Here is a 26,281-nt window from a genome sequence, read left to right on the forward strand (position 1 = left end):
TTTTTGTTTTGTTTTGTGGCTGTTGTTTTGGGGTTTTTTCACATCAGAAGTATTTTAAACCTCTCCTTTATTTGTATTTCTTGCTTTTCAAATTGTTTTTGCTTTCTCAAGGAAACTGGCAGCTGCAATGGTGTTCTAAAAACAAGGCACAAGCATTTAGCAGTGTTGCCATTTCAAACACCAGGCTCAGCTGAGATGCTGCTTCAGCTGCTGGAGCCCTCAAAGGACAAAAAAAAAAATGCTGAATAAAACCAAAATATAAGTCATGAGTCAACAAAAACTCTGGGATTCGTTGCAAATAACATCCTTCAAAGCAGCCCAAAATAGAGGATGCACTGCTCTTTGCAGACACCAGGAGCCTTAGTATCACCTCCACCCAGCCAGCCCAGCTTGTGTGGTTCTCTCTACTGGAAGTAGCAAGGACTTCCCAGAACCTAATGCTGATATTTCAAATCAGATATTTCCATTTTCCAGATAATGAACCAAAGCACCAATAGGAGAAAGAAAATAAAAACAAAAAAACCCAAAAAGAAACAATGCACATGTGCATGAGGAAGGCAAGATATGGACCCACACATGAACACTGAAATCTCATGTATTGGCTAGCCCCATTCATAGTCTTTTTCTAAGGAGATAAAAATAGCATTAAAAGAAAATACATTGATTTTCTTTTCTTTTTCTGGTCTTCAATCACCAGGCAGACAGCCGGTAAAACCTGCTGCTGTAGTACATATGGGCAGCTGATCTGAGCACAGAGCTCCAGGCAAGTTTTCAGCATTTGTTTTGAAATACAGGAAAATCAACCAGCAGCCAACAGCACCCAGAAAAGCCAAATCTGTGTGAACTGGGGGATGAAGAGCCTGCAGCACCAGCACAAGGCTCCTCTGCCCACCCTCTGTCCTACAGGCAGCTGCATTCCTTTGCTCCCTTGCAAACATCCCTGAGCCCTGTGAGCACACACAGTCCATCCTCTGTGCTGCAAAGCAAGTGTGCATCCATCCTGACAGCCCCAGGGAGGAACTTTAAAGGCACTTCTCTAAGGTCTCATCCTGTTCCCACTGAAGCCACTACAAATTCCTCTGCCAGGGCTGGGAGCAGAACTGGACCTGTGTGGAGTTTTTATTTCATTTTAAACCCACCAGGCTCAGCACCCAAGCAAGTTCAATGGGAATTTTTCAGATTTGTGTTTTGACACCAGAGCCAAAAACAAGTCAAGGAACATGTGAACTTCCTACAGCTCTTTGGAGAAGGCAGGGAAGGAGGCTGGAGGTGTTAACTGGGAGAACTGGTAAAAATGGTGAGTTGGGAGCTGCACTGAGCTGTCCTTGCAGACACCTCCAGGATCTGACACTGACAATTGCTCAGATGTTTGTAGAACTGGGCAACACCAATTCTGTGTTTTCTTCTGCTAGTCCAAGCTTTTCCAAGGCCTGGATAAACTGAATAAATACAGCAGACCCAAAAAATCTATAGAGCACTTCTGGGTGAGCAAAACAGAGAGAGGTAATAAATGCAAAATACAAAAATAACAACTTCAGTGACTGCTCTTAGACAAAAGCCAAAAGATCAAGAAGGATCCTATGGCCCAAACTGCTCAGTCACAGCAGAGTCCTGAAAGCAAAATCCCCATTGCACTCACACCCTCACAACAATACTTGCTTCTGGGGAGAAAAGCACAGGATGCACCTACATCATGGAACAAGGGAAAAAATAAAAAGGCAAGACATGGTTTCCTTATTTCAGACTGTTTGCAGACTCTCTATCTGTGGGACTTTTCATTCCAAAATTAACTGTGTGCTGAAGAGAGTCTGGAACAGCAGAGCCTTTATGCTTCCAAGTTTTGAGATGGCCTCAGAGTGCAAAATCTCTTCTCTCTCATTTCTGGAATAGCTTTTGACAATTAGTAGAATCAATGACCACAGAGCAAGAAATCTGCCCAATCCATCAGGACCTAAATGTGAAAAGAGGGGGAAGAGAGAGAGAGAACCTTCTAATGACAGAAAGGGGAGAAGAGGTGTAGAATTTTTTTGGCTTTATTCAGGAGCATTTCCTCATGAATTCTGGAAGAGAGTCAAAAAATAAAGATAGCAGCCAGCACTCACCTCCTGCATCTTTTTAAGGGAGAACTAGACAAATGCAGCAGTAGCAAATAAAGGAAACCATAAGTAACCTTCTCTGTGCAAGGCAGACACTACCCCAGTAGAGAGAGTTGGCACAAACCCAAGGTATAGAGGCTGCTTGGTAAATTCTCAATAAATATTAAAAACACAAGTATGCTGATATCTGCATTTTTTCCAAAGTTGATGGAAAAATTAAAGCATGGGTCGATGCTCCTGAGAACAGAGGAGTCAGTAAGATTGCAGGTTTAGGGGAAAGAACAAAGGGATGGAGAAACTCTTATCTTGAATCTCAATTAACGTCGACAGATTCCGGAGATGAGAGAAAAGCGCCTGCACTGGAGCCTCAGCACCTTTTCCATCCCTCCAGAAAGGCTCACCCAGCTCTCAGAGGGGAGAGCAGCAGGGCCTGGAAGCCAGGCTAGAGGAATGATGCCACCCCTCTTTCCACAGGCTTCACCCCCTCCTCTCTTCTCATCATATATCCATTGTTCCTATCGAGCTTACGAGGACGGAGGAGAAGGAAAGAAAAAGGATGACTTTGTTTTCCACAGAAGGCAGTCCTCATACTCTGTGGTTGATATATATATATACACAATTTTTCTATGTATATATAATCTTCTGCAGAGGAAGAGTGGAGACCAAATGCACAACCATCATCAGGATGTTAAAGTCTGAAGAATTTGCTCACCTTTAGCATCATCTTAGAAAAAACACCACCAGGACAAAAGCTGACTTGATTTTTAAGCAAAAAAAGCTCTACTTGTAAAAAAATCTGAATTGATGGGTCATTAAAAGCAGTGACTAAAAGACCTGTTTTTTATTTATTAATTTTTTAAAAAATATAAATATTTAAAATACAATATAACACAACCACTTCCAGGAGGAAAGTAACCCAGCATGATGTAGCAAGCGTATTACATCAACCTCCATAATAAATCTACCCTGCTAATATTTTCAACACTGTATGTGTTCTTGCACACTTTCAAATTACTCCAACACTATTTTAAACAAATCCTTCCACTGAAGAAAATGTCAATATATCAAAACTATTTTTTAAACTAATGAGTTTCCTTTTTCACAAAGCAATTACTTTAAGTACTGAAAAGGTTTCCATGGCACCCTCCACTTTCAGCTGACAAATATCAGCAATAGCTGGATTTAAAACAAACAAACTGAAACCCCCAAATCAGCAGCGCTTGACTCAAGGAAAAACATTAAAAGTTTTCAAGCAGAAGCATTGAAAAACTTATTCTTACTGAAAGAAAAAAGTATGAATGCACACCTGCTTTTCTATCAATCTAAGCAGGAAACCATTTCACTGCTGCATCATAAGTAGAAGAAAAGTGCTTATTAAAACATTAATCACAGTCCATTATATTCTGACTCCATGCCAGAAGTTCCCATTACATCACTGAAAATATCTATTAACCAAAACCTGATTCTGACAAGTTACAGAAGTGTAGTGTTTAGGATTTAGTAATGTAAAAGTCAGTTTTAGAAGAACAGTTACACAATTGATTTTGCAGTGGCAAGCAACTATAATTAATTGTTTTTGTGACATTTATTACTGCAGTGGGGTTGATTTAACTGGTGTTTCTACTGTAAAATTATAAAAAAATTATTTCAAACTTCATCTACTTTTATTAAACACATTTATTGTGAAGGTATTTAATACCTGGGCCTGGCTAAACAATTTTAAAACGTGCTGGATATACCAGTACATGTAAAACTGTATTGTCTTGTGTAAATATGGGCCTTGTTTAGAACCACGGCTCACAGGAAATTATGCCAAATGAAAACCATCTCCCCTTCTCCTCTCCCACTGAAAAGGATTTATGTTTTTACATTTAATACCAGTTAAAGAAACAAAAATATGGTGGTGTTACCTTCAAGCCTGAGCAATAGTTCAGCTGTGAAGTCCCATTATGTTCAAACCTCTGCTTTGTTATTAGAAACACAGCCTGACTCAAATGCTTCGGTTTGAAAGAGGGAGAAGTGAACAACTCAATTCTTTCTGGAAGCCTGGCACTGCATGTCTTGTTTACCTAGAACAGTTTTCAAATAACTACTAGCAAGGCTTTAAAACCAAAGCCATGAAATTGGTTCCTAAATGTGTGTACATGATCTCCAGCCAACCATTTTAATTCCTCAACCCCCTCTAAGCAGCAGCACTAAGGAAAAAAAAAATCAGAAATAGCTGTAATGCATGATAGGAAATTCATATTATGTATTTTGCCCCTTTGACCCAAAATACATGAGTTTCTTACTTCAAAAGGCACGTGAGATAATAACCTTTAACCTGTCCTTGGACATCTTCCAATTTCAAAGATCCAAAGAGCTTCAGTTAAGCAAGTTTTAGGGTCTCACTTCCATATCCAATCACTCCCTTCCATGCAGCAGCTCTGGTCCCAGTTACCCCTAAAATCTCTGCTGTTCTCCAGGTGTGAGAGCCACAGGGAAAGATACACAACCTGCTGGAATGGAAGGAGCCAGAAACTCCAATTCTTATGGGTGTGGAAGACTTGGATGGCTTTGGGGTTTTTTTATTAAGGAAACTGGGAAAAATAAAGAAGAACACACCTGTGATGGGATACCATTAACTCTTAGCAAAAGTTCTCTGGCTCCACTTTTCCCTCCAGCGTGATCTGTGGGACCACAGGGTCAGTATCAAAATGAGAAAACAGAGACTGCCAGCCCAACCCTTAAAAATCTTGTCATCCATCATTATCAGGACTGAGAGCAGTTACATCCATCCAAAGGATGAAATTTATCACTGCAATTACTGACTTTGGCGACTGACCTGCTCCTCCAGGAAGAGATCCCTCACTGCTAGCACCAAGCACTGTTTGGAGAAGCTTTAAGCATTACAGACTCCTTCAGAAAGCCATCTGAAGGGGGTTAAAGAACCACAAACTGAAGGGGGTTAAAGAACCACAAACTACTGCTTCAAAAGCTGCAGAAAGCTTCAAGCAAGGCATCCCCCCCCAATACTTCCCTCTGCTATTTAAGGAAACTCATAACTCGCCTTTTCAGCCATTTGATACCTGAACAAAATCTTCATCAGAATGCTGTTTTACAACTGTATTTATCAGAGTCAAAATGGTGCATAATTCCTGGCTTTATTTTCTTTATGGGTCCTTTTTTGCTGGCTGTCTCTGGCTAAATGTTTTCATTTTACATGAAACCCCCCCTTCTTAAAACAACAGTGTTGAAGGAAGGTTCTCTCTCCTTCCTTCCTTCCATACTTCCTTTCTGAATTTCTATTGCAATGAATTTTTACAAATGAAAATTATTACAAATGAAAATGCTTCAGAAGGCAAATTCAAATAGGATGTTCATCACCTTTCTACTTCAACTATATCAAAGACTAAATAGTTTAGGATTACTACATCCAAATAGACCCTTCAGGAGGAAATGCCAGGGTTTTCTCAGAGTGCCCCAGAGCAAGTCCTTGTTGTGCCACCTCTCCTGACAACCAAGCACAGAGCAGGAGCAATGCTCAGATGTTGATGAAGAGGAGAGCTCAGCAATGGATTTCCATGAGCTCCCACATGCTCCATCAGGCAGACTTTGCTCCCCATCACTGTGCTCCTGCCTCTGTACTCAAAAAAAAGCATTTGGGGGCTCTGTCCCAGGAAGAACTACAAAAACTGGAGGACACTGAGGCCCTGCTGTTGTTAAGTGAGAGATAATCAGGACAGATCTCCTGCATGTGCAAAACATATTGTTTTTCTTGTGGCAACCACACAATTCCCAGTGCAATTATCCATCTGGCTGAGGAGCCAGAGAAAAGACTCAAAAAGGGCAACATGATGGACTGCAGGAGAAGCAGGGAAGGAAAAATGTAAAGAAAAGGAAAATGCTGAGCATAAAAACCACTGATCTCAAATTTACCACATCATTTCAGGGATGCAACAGAAGTCCTAAAACTTAACTTGTACCAAAATACAGCAGCTAAGGAGGAAAACTTGTGGATATACAGAGTCACAAGAGAACCAGACATCCACAGCCATATCAATGCAGGGGATGGAGGGAGGGATGAAAGCAAAGAAGGGCTTTCAATAACAGATAAGAACTGCCACAGACAATCAAGTCTTTTTAAGTGGCTGGTAGTAACAAGGCTTTGATTTGCTGAGACACAAAGAGCACAGAAAATAGGGCATTTGGCCCACACAATTGCTGGATGCCTCCTGACACATTATAATCCATCAGCAGACAGCTTTGCCTGACACCTTTCAGCTGCCCACTTAGCAGCACTGCCTCCAAACCTGCAGAGACAAATCAGGGTTTGCCTCCCACACACTCTCAATAATAAAGCCAATATTACCATCCTGATTTTTGGAAGTCATTTTAAATATTTACTGCTTGATCCCATAGCAGTCTGCAGACAAATCTCTATTTCATTAAGGCTCTGATTTTTTTTCTTTTTTCCCTCTTCATATTTAAGTATTTTAATGAATGTATGATTTAGTATTCAGCAAGCCCACGCTACAGAAAGACTATTCTGGAAGAAATGGTATAATTACATTTCCTACAGCGACCTTGTAATCTCACGAGTATTTATTCTAGACTAAACAGCCTCACTCAGCTGCCCTGTGTCTGATTGTCGATGAAAGAAGCTTGTTTGACAACTGCTTCGAGCAGAAACATATTTTTTCCATGATTGCATGAAAAAGTAAAAAAACATCACCAGACCGGTATTGCGAGCACAGAGACTCGTGTTAGATCGATGAGTTAATTTTGAAGGCAAAGGCCAACAAAAACAATCAGCATGGACATTCTGCTGTCAGGGCCAGCTTTTGAGGTTAATTTAGTGGTACACACACAGCTACAGCCAGCTTTACATAGAAGAAACTGAGTGGTATATGCAGGCTTCCTTCTTTGTTTCTTTATATATTTTCCATATTCTCTGCTTTTATAACCCTCCTGAGACCTTTTACAGTTACAGAACCCACACTATACCCACAGGTGGGCGGGCAGGAAGCAAAACTCTCCACTTCATAAGCAGTCCACTTTTAATATATTCAATTGCTAATGACCTTGACAGAAGAGCTCCATGCAAAACACCATATTCTATGGGGTGTCGTTTGAAATGTTCATAGACTTTTCTGCCAGAAAGCTGATTCCTTAAACAGTAAGATTTCAGACTTACTGAAGGCTGCACTCCTTGATTTCTATTCAGCTGGAAAAATTGGTGCTAACCTACCTCCCCTATATTAAATTTGCATCCTTCCAAAAATCCTAAAATGAAGGCTGTAGGATTTCTGGGGAATGCTAAAGCAATACCAGACAGTTTCTGTATCAAACCAGGTCAAGATGGTTTACAGGCAGTTCTGCTGCCTGCCCTGAAAGAGGCAGCACACTTGGCCATGTCCACGATTCCTAAAAAGGGCACCCACACAGTACTTGTTTTGCCATTCATGGGTTTTTATTCAATTATTCATGATAAAATGAACGAAAAACCAAAAGGCTGTATGGAAATGTAGCTGAGTCTTTAGAGCAATAATCACTCCTTACCTGCCAATTCTCACTCATTGGGTGCCCAAAGCCAAACCCTCTGCAGCAGACAGAAACCTCTCTGCTGAGGATCAGGCCCTGCAACAGGAGACTCTGGGAAATTCAGACCATATGCCTTGGTAGCCAAGAGCATTCCTGCAAGGAGTGCAGCCCTCTGTGAGCCCTCCAAGGCAAGACAAGCTTCCCTTGCTCTTACTCAATCTTTTGACTCTGACTACTGAGCTTATTGAGAGACTCAATTCCATTAAAAGGAGCAGAATGAATTCAGTGTTCAAAACCAATGGGCCAAAGCAGATCAAATCAGCCCTTCATTTGTGGCTTTTCTCCTTTTCCAAGATTCAAGAAATATCTGCATACCCCAGTGACAGAGCAGATGTGAAAAATCACCTGCTATGGACTTTTAAAGCCCAGTGATCCTGTCACCCATTCAAAATCAATTCTCAGTTATTTCTCTGCCTCCAACCCTACACAGACACTGACAAGGTTCTAGCAGAAGCTGATCCAGCCAAAGACCAGCTCAACTATGCTGTAAGAATAGTTTGGAGACCATCCTGACTATTGCCTCACTTAAAAAAAAAATATCACAATGACTGACAGCAAAGAAGTTACACGAGTCATTTCTAGATTAAGTGCCAGAACTCTACATGTGTTTCAAATTACACTACAACACTGTACAACAAAGAAATATGCAGAAATTTTCCACTGGAAGTGAAGGTTAAAAATTAAACACTAACAAAGCTCTAACAGATATGAAACCCAACCTCATCTTAATGCGAAATTTAAAATGCCTGAGCTGTCCTACACTAGGAAAAAGGGAATGAATCAATCCAGTTGTTCATAAGAAAAAGCATAGTGGGCTAAAACATGTTCATTGTATGGAGAGATTTTCACAGCACTCCCACTCTGCTTCAGTACTTACCCCCACAGCTATTAAAATGATGTTCTGTTTAGATTTAACTTTTAATTTATCAAAATATATTACCTATCCTCATTAGATTTGTGTTCACTATTAAACTTCTTTTTCTGCATTTTATTTAAACAAAACATTAACCAGGGTGTTCCTTACAATGGGATTATACATGAAAACAAGTTGATAGATCAAAGAGGAGTCACATTTTTCCCCCCAAAAAAGATTTTTTTATATGCACACACACACATATTCAGCTTGGATCTCTCCAAAGCTAAGTAGGCAAACACAATTTTATTTTAAGCAGACCAGGCTTGACTTGATTACAAGGTCTGCTGCAAAGAGAAATTTTTAACCTGACTTGTAAATTACCTCAATTTTATGAGAATGGTGAGGATATGACTGGCACTGTGTTGAGTATGATCCACTTTACATTACAAGGTTTCTAAACCTTGAGTCATGAAGTTTACATATCTTTACCCAAAATGCTAATCACATAAGCAGATTTTCAATCTATAGCAAATTTTTAAGTAGTCTGTGTATGTCTCTTCACAGCTGTAAAACTTGGTGGCTGCTGTGTGCCCACTCCTGTTAGACAGACTTATAATTACTGCCAGGAATGTCTTTACATTTTTCAGGACCTCCAAAAAAACATCATTTGGATCCTCAGGGGCTTTTTTGTTTTGTTTTTCCTTTAGAATGAAAACTACACATCAAACATACATTTTTAAAGCAACACACTACTTTCCATCCCCATCCTGTGTTATTCTTTCACTACTTGGAATGTCAGTTTGTTATATTTTTCATTTCTTTTGTTTTCCAGCAAGAAAAATGCAGACCTCCAACCACACAAATTCAGCATGCTCAGCTAAAACATCAGGAAGAAAAAAATAAATAAAATGAAAAGAGACAGGACATTTTTGCCCATCTAAGAAAACCTCCAAGTAAAGCTCGTGCTCCCAAGTGTTCTGTTGCAGCCACAAACCTCTGCTCCCCACAAGGCAACTCAACAGATTTGAACCAAAAGGTGACACTTCCCACTTCAGTCCAAACTTGGAGTCTGTGGTGACAGCAGAAGTGCCAGCAGAGCCCTGATAAGGCAGGGATCTCTCTCAGACACATCAGCAGGTTGCCCCCAGCTCCGTGCACAAAGCAACAATTTCCCAGTGCATTTCAGTAATTGAGAGCAGTGACAAAGCCACCCAGAGCCAGGGCTGTAAGTCACTGGGGAGGGACAGGCAGCTGCAGGAGCCACCCCCAGGATGGGCATGTTCCAGTGATCCAAGAGCCCATTTTCCTCCAAGGGCAGCACCACATGTTTGGGAGATGCTCTCACGCATCCTCTCCCCTTTTCCAAGTCACGTTTCCATGTGACAGCTGAGACAGGCATGAGCTGGTCCTGGAGTCTGAACAGCCAAAGTGACCTTCATGGGGGGCTGAAGGACACAAACCCCTGCACATTGCACCAATCATTCGTGTTGGGGGAAAAAATAATCCTAAATCTTTATTATTCTAAGATTTCCAACACCCTAACAAAAAAAAAAATGCACAAGGATGTTAATGCTTTCCTGCAGTGCTTAAGAAAAAAAAAAGAAAATTTACATCCCCAGGGGAAACTGAAAACAAATTTGCAAGAACAATTTGAACATAAATTTCCGTTTTTGCAAAATATGCAAACTCCACACAGAAGAACAGTGGAAAAATGCAAAATCAAGTTTATGGTCAGCTCATTAAGTTTTTTGAAAAGCCTAATAAGCAAATAATACAAGTCATCTTAAAAAGCTTTTTTTTAAATTATAAAAGATTCCTTACAAATGTTCTACATGACCCTGTAAGTATTTACCCTTTTTCTTTCCCTTTGCTAAATCCTTCTTGCCAGCTGTGTCCTTCATTACAGCAACTCACTAAGGAAAAAAAATGCTGAAACCTAAAGCAGGTCTTGCAGAAGGTAAGATGGTAAGGAATACTCAAAAAACTCATTCTGCTGAGTGTTTTGAAGATTAAAAAATGTATCACTAAGAAAAACAAGTCAATAAATTATAAATTAGTGAATTCAAAAGTCACTAGGTTGACAATTGTCTTTGCAATAGTTCTGGCTCCAGAAACTCAGATAACAGCCTGCACATTTGAGGGAACTAACTAGCAGCAATAAATGTCAGGCTAAAAGTTATTAACAGGAAAATGAAAAGAGGGAGAAACTAATATTTAAAAAATAAATAAAACCAACTAAATACATTCAAAATCACAGAATGGTTTGGGTTGGAAGGGACCTTAAAAAAGACCATGTAGTTCCAACCCCCCAGCTATGGGTAGGGATGCCACCCACTAGGCCAGGTGGCTCAAAGCCCCACCCAGCCTGGCCTTTTATAAGTGCAAATGAACAGGAAAGTAGAAATCTTTAGCTGGAGAGGTTTACATTGTGCCCAGCTCTTCTGCCTCACCCAGGCAGCTGCACACAGCTGCCTCAAGAGCCCCAAAGCAGGGACAGAGGCACGTTAGTGCAGCATTCAGCACCAACAGGAAATGCGCACGAGTTCCTATAAACACAGAAACACAAATATATAAACCAACAGCCCTGCACGCCTTGAGGTATTTCAGACACCCCATGGAATAGGGTTAGAGCTGTGCTGGCTGGGAAGCCACAGCACTGATGTATTTGTTTTGGAATGGCAAACAGCCTCAGGACCCAGAGGAACTGTTCTGGTGGGCACCACCAACCCACCCACCCAGCCATGAGCTCCCCTTGCTGCCACAGCCACCCTGCTCCCCCTGAGCCCCTTCCCCACCTCCAGAGCCCAGCCCAACAAGCCTGGCTGCTCCTGCCCACAGGAGGAAAATGGCACTTCTCAAAGTGTCTCCAAGGTCAGACTGTGGCATTGTTAGCAAACTCTACTCTGAATCCCACACAGACACAACTGCAGTGTTTAAAGGGATTTGCTCTGTAAAGTGTTGGGCTGCCCCAGACCTGGTGCCCCTAAATGCAATGGACATAAAGCACAGTGTTCCTGATGGATTTGGACACCAGCATTCACGGGGCACAGGCAAAGGGAATCCTCCCTGCATCTTTTTCTTGTTTGTGATGAGGCTGAGGGGGCCTCCAAGCCCCTCTCACACTGGAGGTCCCTCACAGCTGTGCTCCATCCAAACAGGTGGTGAAGGCTGAACCAGGCTCTGCCCAAGTTTAAACTCCTAATTAATACTTTTGTCTGTGCCCCAAGAATGCTGGTGTCCAAATCCATCAGGAACAGTCATCTATGTCCATTGCATTTAGAGGCACCAGTTCTGGGGCAGCACAACACTTTACAGAGAAAATCCTTTAAACCAGAAGATAATAAAAGTTACAGGCATCAGGAGGACACAGAAACAGTAAAAATGGAGACAGCCTCACTCCCAGACAGTTTTCACTGTCACTTCTCACTTCAGTTTTCTGAAGCACCATTAGGTGGCTTATTTACCTTCTTAAGTCTATTCTACCTCTGTCATTTCCTGATGAGATACAGCTTCTCCCGTGCCAGTGAACGAGATGGGATTCCTGTTTGGATTTCAGTGGTCTCCCAAACTGCACACTCAATTGCCTCAACTTTGTTCAGTACTTTGTGGCTTCAGTTTTCCCAGATTGCACAGCCAAAGGTAAACTGTTCTTTTTTTAAACTCTTTCTTGCCTTGCCAGCCTGCACATTTGTTCTGCCCTACAGTTTCCAGGCACTGCAAGTGCTGATGACCTTGAGGGTCAGGCCATGATGAGCTGGGTGACACTCCCCCAGCAGCTCCAATTTTCAGGTGGCATTTCAGCTACCAACACATCACTCCTGCACTTCCTAACCCAGGCACAGAAGGCTCCCAAACTCCCTTTCTCTCAAACATGGATGCACACCACGATGCTGCCAAGCTGCTGGACCAGCCCTGCATTATATTTTTTGACAAAGTTAAGCTCTGTGCTTCATTTCTCACAAACACAGTTTGACTGTAGACAGCAGCCGACAAGTAAATCTACCCTTTTCCATGGCAAACAGCCCAACTTTAATATTTTTACTGGCTTACAGCTGGGTAAATTAAGCCCTAGATTTTTATTTATTTTTTAATACCGTGCAACTGAAAATGAACAGCTACTTCACTATGACTGCCAAGGACAACCTTAAAAACACTAATGCAATCCAGTCCAGCTCTCAATAGATCTATAAAGGCAAGAGGACCAAAAATTTCTGCTTATCCACCCAAACAAAATGTTGGTTGGGCAGGAAGGCTAATATTTTGTTAAGATTCCTTAAAATAAAAAAAGGAAAGGAAAAAAAGATCCCTGGCAATCTGAAGATGGTAACAATCCCAGCTACAATGCCATAATATGGGATTTAAAATGCATTTATTTACTTACCCCAGCTTTCCCAACATCTCAAGCTCTGGAACTTGTGGTCCATAGGTCTCCACTTGCAGAGGCTGATATTCATACAAAGTTTCCTCTAACTTTTGGATGGGAGCTAATGAAATATGCTGACCCTGTTGAAAAAAAAAAAAAAAGGAAAATATTTCTACATATAATCAAGGTCAAAGTTTTGTTTTGACTTTTTTATATGCAGTATAAGAAAAAGCATTACCTTGGTCCAGACAAATACCCTCCCACTAAGAACATACTGTTCACTATACCACTCACTTCTAATCTGTAGGTCCCAGTAAAAAAAAAATCTAAATCGTGAAGAAGTGATGTTTCATCAGCTATAATTGTTTGGACAAGAAGGAAGGGGGGAAGCAGCTTTATTCAGAGCAAGCTTACCATCAGAAAGTACAGCTGCTTCCACTGTCACTAGCAAAATTATTATTAGGCACTAATTTTATTTATCTGAAGTACTATCAAACAAATGTCTCTGAACAACCCTACTTGATTCTGTAATCAATGATTTCCTGAAAGCCCTAATTAGAAAGGGAAGCCACTTTCCTTTCTCTCCACAGGCTTTGTAAGCTCCCATACATAATGACTCTCAAGATAGACTTTTACAGAGCAATACAATTAATTCATTCAGCAAATTCCCATTTGTTTCATAACTAAAAATACAGAAACACACAAACATTAAGCTTTCACTCCAGATGCTACTTCTGCAAGACCTTCAGAGTGCTGAGAAACAGTGAGCCATTTGCACACCCCTCCCCTCCAAACCCCTATCACTCAGAGCTCTCACAAAACAGGAGATTGTGCCTGGGAAGGAGGGGGTCAGGAGGATATGAGATAGAGCCAAAGTTAACAGATGTTGCTGCGTGACATTCTACACTGATTTGTTGATCTTTCACACAGTTTCAATTTTCTACTGTATTCTATGGTGCTCACAAAAATTAGCAGCAGCAGCAAAAAGACAGAGCACCGTGAGCTGCCCCAAACCAGCCTGGCTCTCCCTGTAGAAATTGAGTTTCCCATCTGCAGAATGCAGGAATTTAGCAAAGTAGTAGTATTGTTTTTGTAGACATTTTGTCTGAAACAGGAGATGGGAAGCTTTCCATGGTGTAATGCTGTGTATAAGCCTGGCTCCCAGTGGTGATCACTTACTGAGCTGAGCTTCCCTGGGGCCACTCCTCTGAGCATCTACTCCCTCAAGTGGAAAACACAGGCTTCCTAAAGTGGGACACTGGGTTAAAATTAACTAAAGAGGGGAATGAAAAAGTCTGTAGAAGGGGAAAGCTGTTAATTAAATTTGTGGTTGAAGACAGTGACCTTTCTGAATTTGGAGCAGAGATATTTTTGTTTAGGGAGTTGCAGAAAATAGCTAAGAAAACTGAAAACATGAGTCCTTGAGAAGTGTTATTGTGGATCTAAGCTGATCTCCACGGAAATATCAGCAGCTCAAGTTTTCCATTCAAACAGCCCCTGTGTGTGTGATGAAAACAGAGATTTTTAGGCTTTTTCTGCACTGCCTGGGGGACTGGAGAGGCCACTGCTGACACTGGTATGGAGACAGTGTCCTGGAGATGTGATGTGAAGGAAGATTTCCAGTCAGCCATGCACCACTCCAACTCTCATGGCCAGCATGTTTATTTCTGTGCTACAAACTATTGCTGCAACATTAAAAGAAGGCTACTATACATTTTTTAAAACTAGGAAAAGAAAGGTTAAAATTTCAGCTAAGCATTAAAAATTCAGCTTTAATCCCACTTCATGATATTTTAGGACATAAAAGCAAGGGTTTATAATATCCTAGAAGTTGTCTATTTACTATTTATCCAAGTTTATTAAAATATAATACTTTGTAGCTACATTTATGTGAGCCTCTTACACCCATTGCTTAAATAAGACTCTTACATCTGAATTTTTAGCAACATCATTGTCTCTAACCAAACAAAAAATGGAAAGTCATACCAATGTTTTACATATGTACAGCCTCATCTGGTGAGTGAAGAGTCTCACTCTTTCCAAATCCAAATTTTGTTCCAGCCATAGAAAAGAAATTTTGGTTTTGGGCAAAGATCAAAACCACTGTAAATACTTTGGGAAATTACTTCTGTGCAGAAAAAGGGTGAATCTCAGATTGCAGGCACCCATCCCTTGAGGACAGCACCACAACAGCTGCTCACTGTCAGCACAGTTGCACTGGTGCCTTCCTGACACTTTGTTAATGAGAGCAACTGCTGCCAGCATTGGCCAAGAGACACAGGAAGGCTCCCAACACATGGACTGGGATCATCACTGCCTTTTTGCCCACCACCATTTATGCTGCTACAAATGTCCACCTCTGGAAGCTCCTGGGAGGACAGGATGAAAACGTTTCATTTGTTTTCCCCCTCTTTGTGGGGTTCCCAATGTGCTGGGGTCACAGGGGATCAGGATGGACACTATGTCTCAGATAACTGAGCAGGAACTGCGAGGGAGCTGCCCATGAATGGTGGGAAGGCTGACTGGTCAGCACCCCAGGGCCATGGGGGGCACAGGGGGCAGGAACTGCATCACCAACTCCCTGGGGCGGCCTGGAGAACAGCACAATGTCAGAAGAGGAGCTGCATTATAGAAACTGTCCCCCCTCAAGCTGCTCTGACATCATGTCCAGCACAGGCCAGGACATTTTGTGTTCCTGTATGAAACCCAAGGACTGGCAGTTCAGCCAAAACACCTTCTTTTGAAAGGCATCCAATCTAGATTCAGACAGATTTCGGATCACACTCTGTGATCTGATGTACAGGTACATCCCCTAGGTAAGTTAACTGCAATAGTTGATTATCTTCACCATTAAATACTGGCAGCTCATTTCTGGTTCATCAGGTTGACTCTCTCCTGTGTCTTTTTCACCTCCCTCGTGGGCCAAGGTGCAAGGATTAGGAACCAGGGTGCCATTTCCATGGCAAAAGGACTGCACTGGTTTGTGTGCAGCCAGCAGATCTGCACCTCAAGGAGATTATGCAGCTGTATGAGACAGTTCATTTATTTTTGTTTCCCAAAATCATAACTTTAGCTGAAGTGCTTTGGCAATGTGGATTACATTCCACTTAGCAATGGGTAAAAAGCCCCATGATCAGCTGCCTCTCCTGCCCTTTGGTTGTCTGGCCTTCAGGCTCCTGAGCTTACAGACTTTCAGTTGTTCAACCTCACAGGTTAGTGAGGTCCCAGAACTGGGTATGGCCCAGACTGGTGCAAAAGGCTGGGATGCAAACCAAAACCATTGCCTTTCCTATTTCCACTGCTGTTGGGATAAGCTGACTCACAAAAAAAAAAAAAACTTGTTGAAGTTAAAAGGCTCAATTTGACCACTATTATCTCAGTTTAGAGCCATCTGACCAGAAGCATCCCACTTTTGTCTCTCTATCCCAATGGTCCCAAACCACTTCATAACAGACTGGTAATAAAAAGGAAGCTGCTGTGTAACTTTAGAGACACCACAACAGACAATAACTGTTACTTTGGACTTACACAGCACTTTTACAGATCCAAAACCCATTTCTAACCTATGAGGTAAGACTTTTAAATTTCCTGTATTCCACCTAGACAGTCAGCCTTACCTCTTTCCAGCATTTGGAGGCATTTATCAGCATGCTGAAACCAAAATGAAAGCAGTGGGACCAAGGTCCTGCTTCTGCATTGCTTTCTCCTGACAAACCTAAAATCTGATGTGGTCATGGGTAAGTATTTCTAATTCCCCTTGGATGCTGTAATGTTTGTGTAAAAGAAGCTGACAGCATCCAAATGAAGAGAGAAAAGGCTTCCAAGAACACAGACAACACTTTTCCCTGCCTCCTCTCCCTCCCACCCCAATCTCCACAGCATACAAGTGTTTTCCCTGGGATTATTTTAGGCACCAGAGCTGTCTATTACATACTGGAATGTATGGAACCACCAAACATGCTGCTAATTAGAAGGAAGGCATTTGCTTATCCTTAGGACTTTGTTTATATAAAAGCCTGCACAGCAATGGATTTGTGAGCAACTGACATTCTATTCATGCGCTGTATGGGTTCAGATGAGAGACATACAGGATTAAATTGGGAGGGGGGTTGAATAATGTCTTTGTATTAGAAATAAAACTGACTGGCTGAGAGACTGTTTGAGACAACTATCAACTGAAAAAGAAACAAAAGCAGTGGCCAGTTTTGGTTTCAGATTGTGATACAAGAAAAGAAAAGCCGTGGATTACATACAAAGAGCTGCCCCTGCAGTAACAAGGAGCTTACTTTAAACAAAAACAACACTCTTTCAGGAACAATTATGGCTGTTAGAACATCAAAATTATAGTGTATCACTGCACCTTTCACACAGGTTTGGGGAGGGACTCTTGGCAAATGCCAGGTACATCAGTATTTGCCTGCTAGCAGATAGAGGTTATTTTAGCACAGAGTACAGAAATATCAGCCCAAGTTGCAGCGTTCACACTTCTCCCTGTCCTGCCCTCTCTCCCTGTCCATGGCTCCAAAATGACACTGCCTTCTTCCACCTCCTTCCCTCAGCAGCAAAAAGAAACAACTGACAGCCTTCCCAGAAATCTTTCAAGAGCCAAGGAGGAGGAGAAAGGAGACTCACACCAAAAATGCACTAGTAGGGGAAAGAGGAGGAACAGCTATGCCACAAAAACATCTCCAGGCAAGAGACAGAAGGCAGAGACTGGGGTCAGTAAAACTTGTCCAGACAAGGCAAGTTTCTGCACTAACAGCAGCTGGGCTAGTTGATGGAGCCAATCTTTTTGCCTTTTAGATTTCTCTCTGCTTAGGGACTCACTGAGCTCTGCTATCAGCCCACTTCCACAGCACACGTCAGAGAACAGAAATAGCGGCGCTCACGCTGCATCTCATCAGCCCCTCTGCAGTAATGTTATTTTTATTTAACCCTTTTCTCTGCCAGGTCACTCTCCTGAGCCTGGCCAAAGCAGGAACCAAGGGCTGTGGAATGCCAGGAAACATCCCCAGCACTGCTTCCATTGTTAACCTCTCTGTCCTGCCATGTACAAAGACCCTTTTAAACACACCATCCTCTGAGCGTGCAATTATCCAAATGCTTTCAAGTGAACATTGAAACAAAACTATAAATTCCATGAATTTTTCAGTAGAAGCAGTCTTAGGAAACTATTTTACTGTTAAGCTGGTAACAGAATTCAGCTTTTGAAAAGATTTCATGTTAACACAATTTCTTACAGATATCAATGTCAATATCTTTGGAAATGCGATGTGAGCCAGAAGTTGGGTTGTTGTGGATTTATTCTCCCCCTCCAGCTTCCACCCTCTCAATTCACTATTGACAAATCCATGTCAGCAATGCTAAAGTGGCCTTCTGATTCTGATTAACTACTTTGACTACAGTAATACTCAGGAAAAGGAGAATGAAACTGATAGATTTGGAGGGCTCAGTTAATATTATTTTAACCTTTACCCTCTCTGTCTTCCACAGCCTTTTTAAATAAACACAAAGTATGTCAAACTAAAATGTATAATTCTATTCGTTGGCCTAAAACTCCTGTGCCAGTGAAACTTTTTCAAAGACTTAAATATCAACTGCTCTCTCTCTGCTCTTGAAAAAGCAACAATAAATCTAATTTATTTACTTGATTATGAGAAGTAAAAGATTATTAAGATATTTCAGAAGTTAAACTGAAAGAACAAATGATCTGACAGAAAGCAACAGAACCAATATTAAGATTTTCTGTTGATCTCAAAACCAAAATCTGACCACAAATGGCAAGATCAGAGACACAACATTGCTAACCCTTCTCTGTGTGGTAGATGATTTCAGACCCCTAATAACAATCTCCCTCCGTGGTAATACTTAATTTGATTTTCAAATGCCAAAACAGATTTAAAACATGTGCTTTCTTTAGGAATGACAGAAATAAGCCAAGGGATCAACAGCACTGAAGAAGCTATTAACAAAGACAGAGAGATAAATGTGATTTGTTACACAAACAGGTACCTGCAAAATTAACCACGGACTAACATGGGTTAAATCACACCATTAGTTCTATTTTCCTTTACAACTTTCTGACATAAGTAATTACCTGACCAGACTTATCTTTAAGCTCCTGCCAAAAAGCCCCATTTCTCTAATCTCCCAGGAGAAAGCCTGTGTCCCTCTAACAAGCTGAAATACAATTGTGCTGGGGCAGGGCCAGGGCAGGATTTAGTGCCTGCTCCCTTCACAGAACAGCCTGGTGCCCTTTGCTCATGGCCATGGATTGCAGCGCCTGCTGGGGACCGTCCTGCCTGCAGCCCAGGCAGGATTCAGGGGATACTCTGCATGCTTGCTGCAATAAGTCACTCTCTTGTTTTCAGCAGAGACCCCAGAGCTCTGGCAGGATCTGCCAAGCTTTCCTCAAAATCCCCACCACTGTTCAAAGGACAGCCCAGCACACAAGACAGCGTTACTCTGGGGAATGAAGAATTAAAACACAATATCATTTTCATGTCACTAATAAGCCCATGGGTCACACTCCTGGTTTTCAGCACTGGTTTCTCCACGTTACTCTCAACTCTGTCTCAGCTCCCAAGAAATTCGTTCTGTGCACATCCACATGCACAGAACCTCAATAGCTTCTGCTCCTTTTTTCTGTGCCCAGGACCTGCACTTGGTGCCTCTTTGGCCACCTTCAGCTGGACTGAAGGGCCATGCCATGGGCTGGCTGCTGGGGGGCATTTGGACACCCTGGGAATGCCAGTTGAATTTGTAAACCTCACTATCAGATCATGGTTTGTTTTCTTGGCTTTTTTTTTTTTTTTTTTTTGTACAGTATCTTTTACAGGACTCTGCATGACCCTTCTCAGAGTACAGTTGCAGGTTCTTCCCATTTTCAGAGAAATGTTTCATTACAGGTGACTTAAAGTCCACGTTTTGGTCATTTTGTTTCACCAGTCCTGTTGGTAATACAGCACACTAAGCAGAACTAAACAAATTTGTGTTGCATCTCTATCATCAGACTTCTGGAGCCTTGGTCATTTTGGTTTGGCTATGAACAAAGCACAGTATCCACTATCAACAACAGCCAGTCTAATTACAGGATTTAAGGCTTTAATATAACATTGTTTTAAATACACACATTTAAGACCTAATTTTTCAAGGGACATGAAGTAGAAATAAATGGCAAATGGCAATTTGTGTGTCATGAACAATGAGAGAGGGACAGACACAGCAGTGGAGGTGAGAGCACAAAGCATTGCTCATCCAGCAGCAACAACTGCCTGAGCCTCTGCACAGGTGAATCTACTGGTGCTCCTACTTTGCTGAACTAGGGCTGTGTGTTACACTGATATGATCCCTCTATTATGCAAGAAAATTATCTAGGATTTCCTGGAGAACAGTGGAAACTGTAAAAACCAGCTGCTGTGCTGGAAGAACAGCAGCTCATAAAGAATCATACGTCACTGTACTGAACTGTCTGCTCTTTCCTGGGGTTCTCTAAAGCAGCTCCCCCCATCCAAGCAGCCACAGCTCCACAATTCTGTTTTTGAGGAATGCAAAGTCTGAAGGATGATTTAAAAAGAAGCACTGCTTAAAATAACAAAACCAAACAGAAATCTGACCTCAGACTGTGGAAGATGAGTAACTCTGTGTGTGTGTATGGAAGTCAGAGACATATTCCCTGTGCTACAGAGCATCCAGCCTAGACCCAGATAAATGTTGATAAAGATGAAGAACATCACATTCAGTGTGGCTTATGTCTGCCTGATAAAGGGAAGAAAAAGTGAGATTCCTTGAATAGCTAGACTTTAAGGAGGGACTGCTAAAGGTTGATGATCATCTGGCAAGAGAAAGCAAGGGAGTTTTTATAGCAACAGACACCAAAAAAAAGAATAAAATATTAAGAAGAGGACAATAAAGGCAGATGAAAAGAAAAGCATGAACAGAATAGAAAAACAGGAAGGGTAAATTATTAGAAACAGGCAAAAGGAAAAAACTGAAGTCTAAAGTTAAAAAACTAAAAGTATCAGACATTAGCAGTATGTGATGCATCTTCACAATATTTGCGGGCTGTTAGCAATATATTTAGAAATTATTACTTAGAGTAAAAGAAGTTTATTTCTAGCCTTTTTCTATTTGCATGCACGGCACACAAGTAAACATGAACCAACTATTCCAGGACAGGAGGGGACCCACTGCAAACATAACACACAACTTCATGGCATTGCTTTGAAAATGAACATTAATTCTCTCAAACTAAACAAAAAAAAACTCCCTGGGGCAGAAGAAACTGCATTTTTAATCTGCCCAAAATTTATTCTTTTGTCCTTCCAGAGAGGTTCAGTTTCTTTCCATGCAAGTTTTCACCTGTGGGAATATTTCATTTAAGTGGGTATAACAAAATGATGCTTAAATCTAAACCACAGACACATGACAGTTTTTCAAGTTATCTGTACTTACTTCCCATGGCACCTGAATTTTGCCAATCCTTTGGACAGGATTCACAGAACTTCACAGGACTAAGAATCCTGTTTGTAAGCCTTGCCTGATCCTGAGAGAGTTGAAAAAAATCCTCCCACGGATGAACTACCGTGGCCTGCACTGCCCTGGTTTCAGTGGCTACAGCTTCCTAACTCCTTGAAACACAACCAGAAATATCTAAGGCATCTTTAACACAAAGAAAAAGGAATGGTCCCTGCCATGAAAAATCTACAATCTCAGAGAAAATAGGAGCTGGCAGCAAAAATGGATAAAATCACATGGCAATTTCAGTCTCTAAAAAACCATATTTATCCATTCACAAAATAAAAAGGTGCCTCATCTGTTTTATCTTGTTCACTGGTTTCATTGTGAACCCTTTTGTTAAAACATTTGTATTCAAATTTTTAAAAAGCAAGTGTTGTCACATATTCTGAAAGAGGAGACTGCTGTGAAAGTAACTGCAGGACAAACATTGCATTTCGAGCAAGTTGGGGAGGCTGCCTGAGTTTTCCTGCTATAGGCTTACAACAGACAGTTTTGCCTTAAAAACAACCCTTCCATTGTAGGAGGGAAGATTGCTGTATGCTCTGGCACAATACTGGATGGAGCCACAGCAGCAGAGTGCCCTGACATTTAACAACATCCAGCAGGGAAAGGCATTGCTCAAAGGCTGGGTCAGGGACTGCGCTGGCATCCCAGGCCACGCCATCAGCGGCTGCTTGGGAAACAATACAAACAAGCTGCAATCCCAGAGAAAAAGAAAGCCCTCAAAACAAGAATTAAGAATATTTGTTAATCAAATGCCTAATCATATAGGAAGGTCTTCATTTCTTTGAATTTCACAAATGATTTCCAATCAGTAAAATATGTACCAGGCTTCTCCACAGATGATGCAAATGCTCACCCTGGCTCAGGGCAGCTGCTGCTCTGAGAAACAAACCAACATAAGCTGATCATTTGAATCCCCTTAAAACTCTTAGTATTGGACCAAATAAAGCACAGTAGAGCTTACTACACAGTTTGACAAGCCATGCCAAACATCTTTGTGACTTAAAAACTATAATTTAATTAACTTTACCTGTAAGCTTGGGGAGGGAGAGGGTGCACGAGGGGGGAAGAAAAAAAAATAAAATACAAACTCCTTTTCTCCTAAACTCTGAAAATAGTTCAGGGTCCAAATCCCTATACAAGAAGTAATAAAAATAGTTTGGTTTCTGGTAGCAATAACAAAAATGAGGGCAAGATTAATTCTTACACTTTTATGGCAAACAATCTAAAGCAGATGTTTGAGAATAAAAGCGAGATGTCAAAGTAGTTAAAAAGCGCTTTTCAAACTCAAACACAACAAGACAACTTACAGCTTTATGTGCTTATATAAAACTCTAAATCATCTCAATCAGCTCCCACCCTTCACCCTTCTCTAGTCTATGAAGCTTCACAATTACCAAAAATGTTATATTCAAGTCCAAACCACCATAGATTGGTGTCTCCTGAACACAAGCACGTGCAAGTGAGCTTTGGTGATTAGAAATCAACTCCTGAATCTGGAGCCTTATGAAGAGAAATAGATTTCCCTGGGTTGAATATCCAGGATCTCTGGAATAAAGTCCCTGTCTTCAAGAGACAGAACACATTTTAAAGGTATCTAAAAAAAGTTCAGTGTATTTACATTTCTGCTAGAAAACTGCAGGTTTGAGACACAGATCAAACTTCACATTCTAAGGTCAAAATCAACATAAGCATTCCTCAGAATCAGACTTCCAATGGATATTTGAAGTTATCCACACTTTCTTGTTTGTGAGTTCAAAGAACTGCTGATCATAAAGCAAATTTTAAGATATTAAATCTTTCAAGTAGAGATTTGACAAAACAACGTGTGTGTGCAGGAGAATCGAGTCCCTCCACGTGTAACAGGGCAGAAGCCTGTGCACAGTAACCCTCAGCACCCCCTTTCCCAATGAAACTGCCCTTTATTATTGTGAACACTGTGTTAACTTAAAACACCGTTCACTTGGATGTGCTTTCCAAAAGGCCTCAAGCAGGATGATACTGATTTAAATAAAGAAAATTAGGCAAGTTTTTACACTCCAGCTTCCCACACAAGGAGGACTTGCCAAGCCTCTCCAGCCTGATCAGTGCTGCAATCACCCCGGTATGTAAAGAGACTGACTCAGCGCACACAAACCCTTCCAGACTCACCAGCAAGAGCTGATTTTCTGGCTGACCACAGCAAACTGCCTCCCAGTGTCCATCTACCTGGAAGCCATCCATGCAGCCACACTGGGCTACTGTGCATCTGCATGGCTGCTCCACCTCATTAGTGAAACACAAACCCGGCTCCAGCCATGGCAGTAACTGATACCGTATCGCTCCAGTCAATGGGAGCAAATCAGAAACTCTACACTACATGTGAATAATAATAGGTTTTTGTGTTTCCTTTCCCAAGTGCTGACAGTTTGGAAGGTTATTTTCCCCACCACCACCATGGCTGGACTATAACCACATTAATTTCAGCGTGCCAAGGCAAGCTGTTCAAGAAGCTTTCACGGCACATTTGGCTTAATAATCCAGGGTGGGGTTTTTGGGGGTTTGTTTTCAATTGTCCAAGATTTGACAAGGAAAAGAAAATTAAGTTTAAGATGTATAACTCTCTAGAAAATTATATTTTCAGCAAAAGATGGCAAGCTTTAAAAAAAGTTTTAACAAACAAATTTAAATCACCCTTTAAATCACCAGCAGCCTAAATAACTTGGCCCTAGCTCTGGACATAAACTTTTATCAATGGTAGTTGACTGAGAAAGCCATGTTTTCTCCTTCAGTTTCACATTAATCTCAGGGCACAGTTAAAACATGACACTTCATCAACTTTTCTCTCCCACATCTCCTGTTCACAGTGTTGCTGTGTTGGCTGAAACATTTATTGCCAGGACAGAGCACTGACCAAGAGACCTACAAGGAACAAAAGCCTGCCAGAGCCTACAGCAGCTCACCTTACAAAATCACCTAAGCCCCAGCCCAGCTACTCCAGCAGCTGCACTGCTCTGTTCCAGGGTATTAGCACAAGTAGGGAGCTGCAGTGACTGTTTACTATCAAGTCAAAGAAATTCAGACTTTGTTTAATCTTTTCTATCTCAGATTTAGACCAATACTAGAGGCAGCCCTCAAGTGCTACACAGAGCATTCTATAATTCATACAATAGTTGAGTCACAGCAAACCAGCAGCCTGGCCAGGATAATGCTTCACTGGATGCACCTACATTTACTTCTGTAAAGGGCTACAGTTTGCTTTTAATTATTCATAATGTTCTACAATGTACTTGGATGTGTACACTGTGCATACACACAGCAGTTTGGATAAAATAAACACACCTCAGTAATTAGCTGATTGCAGTGCTCAAATAGTGCTGTTTTTAATGAGATGCTCTTTGTGTTCATGGAGGTTTCTGTTCTGTGTGTGTACACACAGATACACCCAAACACAAATAATCCAGGGCATGAGCTAAACAGTTTTAAACAAAGACTATCGCAGAATGTTTGCACAACCCTGTAATACCCCAATCATGTGCACATTTGCACATGGGAATTATTTAGAGGTATGTCAAACTAACAAATTTCTCTGCCATCAGAAAATTTTATCGTCCACTTACCTGGGGCTTAGACACAGATTCAGCTTAGAGAACTACCCAGCTCCAAGCACACAAAGAGCCTCACAAAGCCAAAGGAGCAGCCACATTCCGGTTACTTTGCCTGGACTGTGGCCTGCAAGTCCAGTCCAACAAAGCCAAGCAAGCCTAAACCTGATGGGGTAAGCTGAGCCCATCCGCCGCGCTGCAATTACCTGTGGCAATAAACAGCACGCTCTAGGAAGCACAGGCTTGCACAAACAGGCCCCCAGAGGAACAACCAGCACCCTCACAGCTCCAGCCTCCACTCCCTGTCCTTGCATGGACTGTCCCAGCAGCTGGGCAGTGCAGCAGGTTGTACCCAGGTGGGTGACACCAAGGGGTGCCATTGCTGGCCCACAGACCCACCAGGAAACACAAATGGGCCCTGGGGACTGAACAGCAACGGGGACAAAGTCACAGAGCTGAGAGTGAAGCCCAGAAGAATATCTGCTTGCTTGGTTCCAAAGCACATGCTGAAGGGTTCTCTGGGTCAAAGCCAGGGTGGTCCATATCTTATGAGATCAAGCACCTCTGCCAGGTCTGTATCAAAAATTTATATGACTGTTTCAGTGATCCCATTAGCCCACAGGGGCAGACTTCAGCTCAATACTCAAGATACAGGCAGGCAGATGAATTTTACCAGGTTAATCCAAATGCCTGAGGCATTTCCAAAGCAAAAAACCTACTGGTATAGGTGTGAGTTTTCTTACCAGTTTAAATGGATGCTTGATCATCATTTTCTAAATGAAGATCAGCATCAGAAGACTAATACAATATTATTAAGTTACAATTCTTATAATCTATCTGGCTCCTAAGTAGTATCTCAAGATTAGTTATTTATTATATAAATCACCTTAAATTCATTATCTGAGCCCCAGTCCCATGGGCCAAACAAGTTGAGAAAATAGCTCCACTAGGACTGTACATAATGGGGTGCATTACTCACACCAAACAGATCAAACCTCTTTAGAAAGTTAACCTACAGAGAAAGTTTTCAAATTTCTCTAATCATGCATTTAAAACTTTAAAAGGAAGACAGTAAGGTATTATAAATCATGCACCCACATATATTTAGAAATCTGTAAAATTTTAGAAAGTGGACTAGAATTTTAAGGAACAGCTTACTGCAATAACCATTGAATTGTCCATAATCACGTTGACGTCCTTTTAGAAAAATTCTTATCTTAGCATTTAACATTTGTCTTCCTAATTAAAAAAAAAAATGTAAAATGCACTGCAGACA

The 26,281-nt window shown here is 41.4% G+C and overlaps 1 protein-coding gene across 1 annotated transcript in view; it reads right to left on the reverse strand.

The window, feature by feature from the left end:
• The window catches only part of MNAT1 (MNAT1 component of CDK activating kinase), a 119,693-nt gene that overhangs the window by 23,557 nt on the left and 69,855 nt on the right, over positions 1-26,281 (reverse strand). The window contains exon 7 of the mRNA XM_058807135.1: positions 12,917-13,038. Coding sequence (XP_058663118.1) covers positions 12,917-13,038 — 122 coding nt within the window. The remainder of the gene's footprint in view (positions 1-12,916; positions 13,039-26,281) is intronic.

This window comes from Ammospiza caudacuta, chromosome 6 (genome assembly GCF_027887145.1).
Source record: "Ammospiza caudacuta isolate bAmmCau1 chromosome 6, bAmmCau1.pri, whole genome shotgun sequence".
NCBI classification, from domain to species: Eukaryota; Metazoa; Chordata; class Aves; order Passeriformes; family Passerellidae; genus Ammospiza; species Ammospiza caudacuta.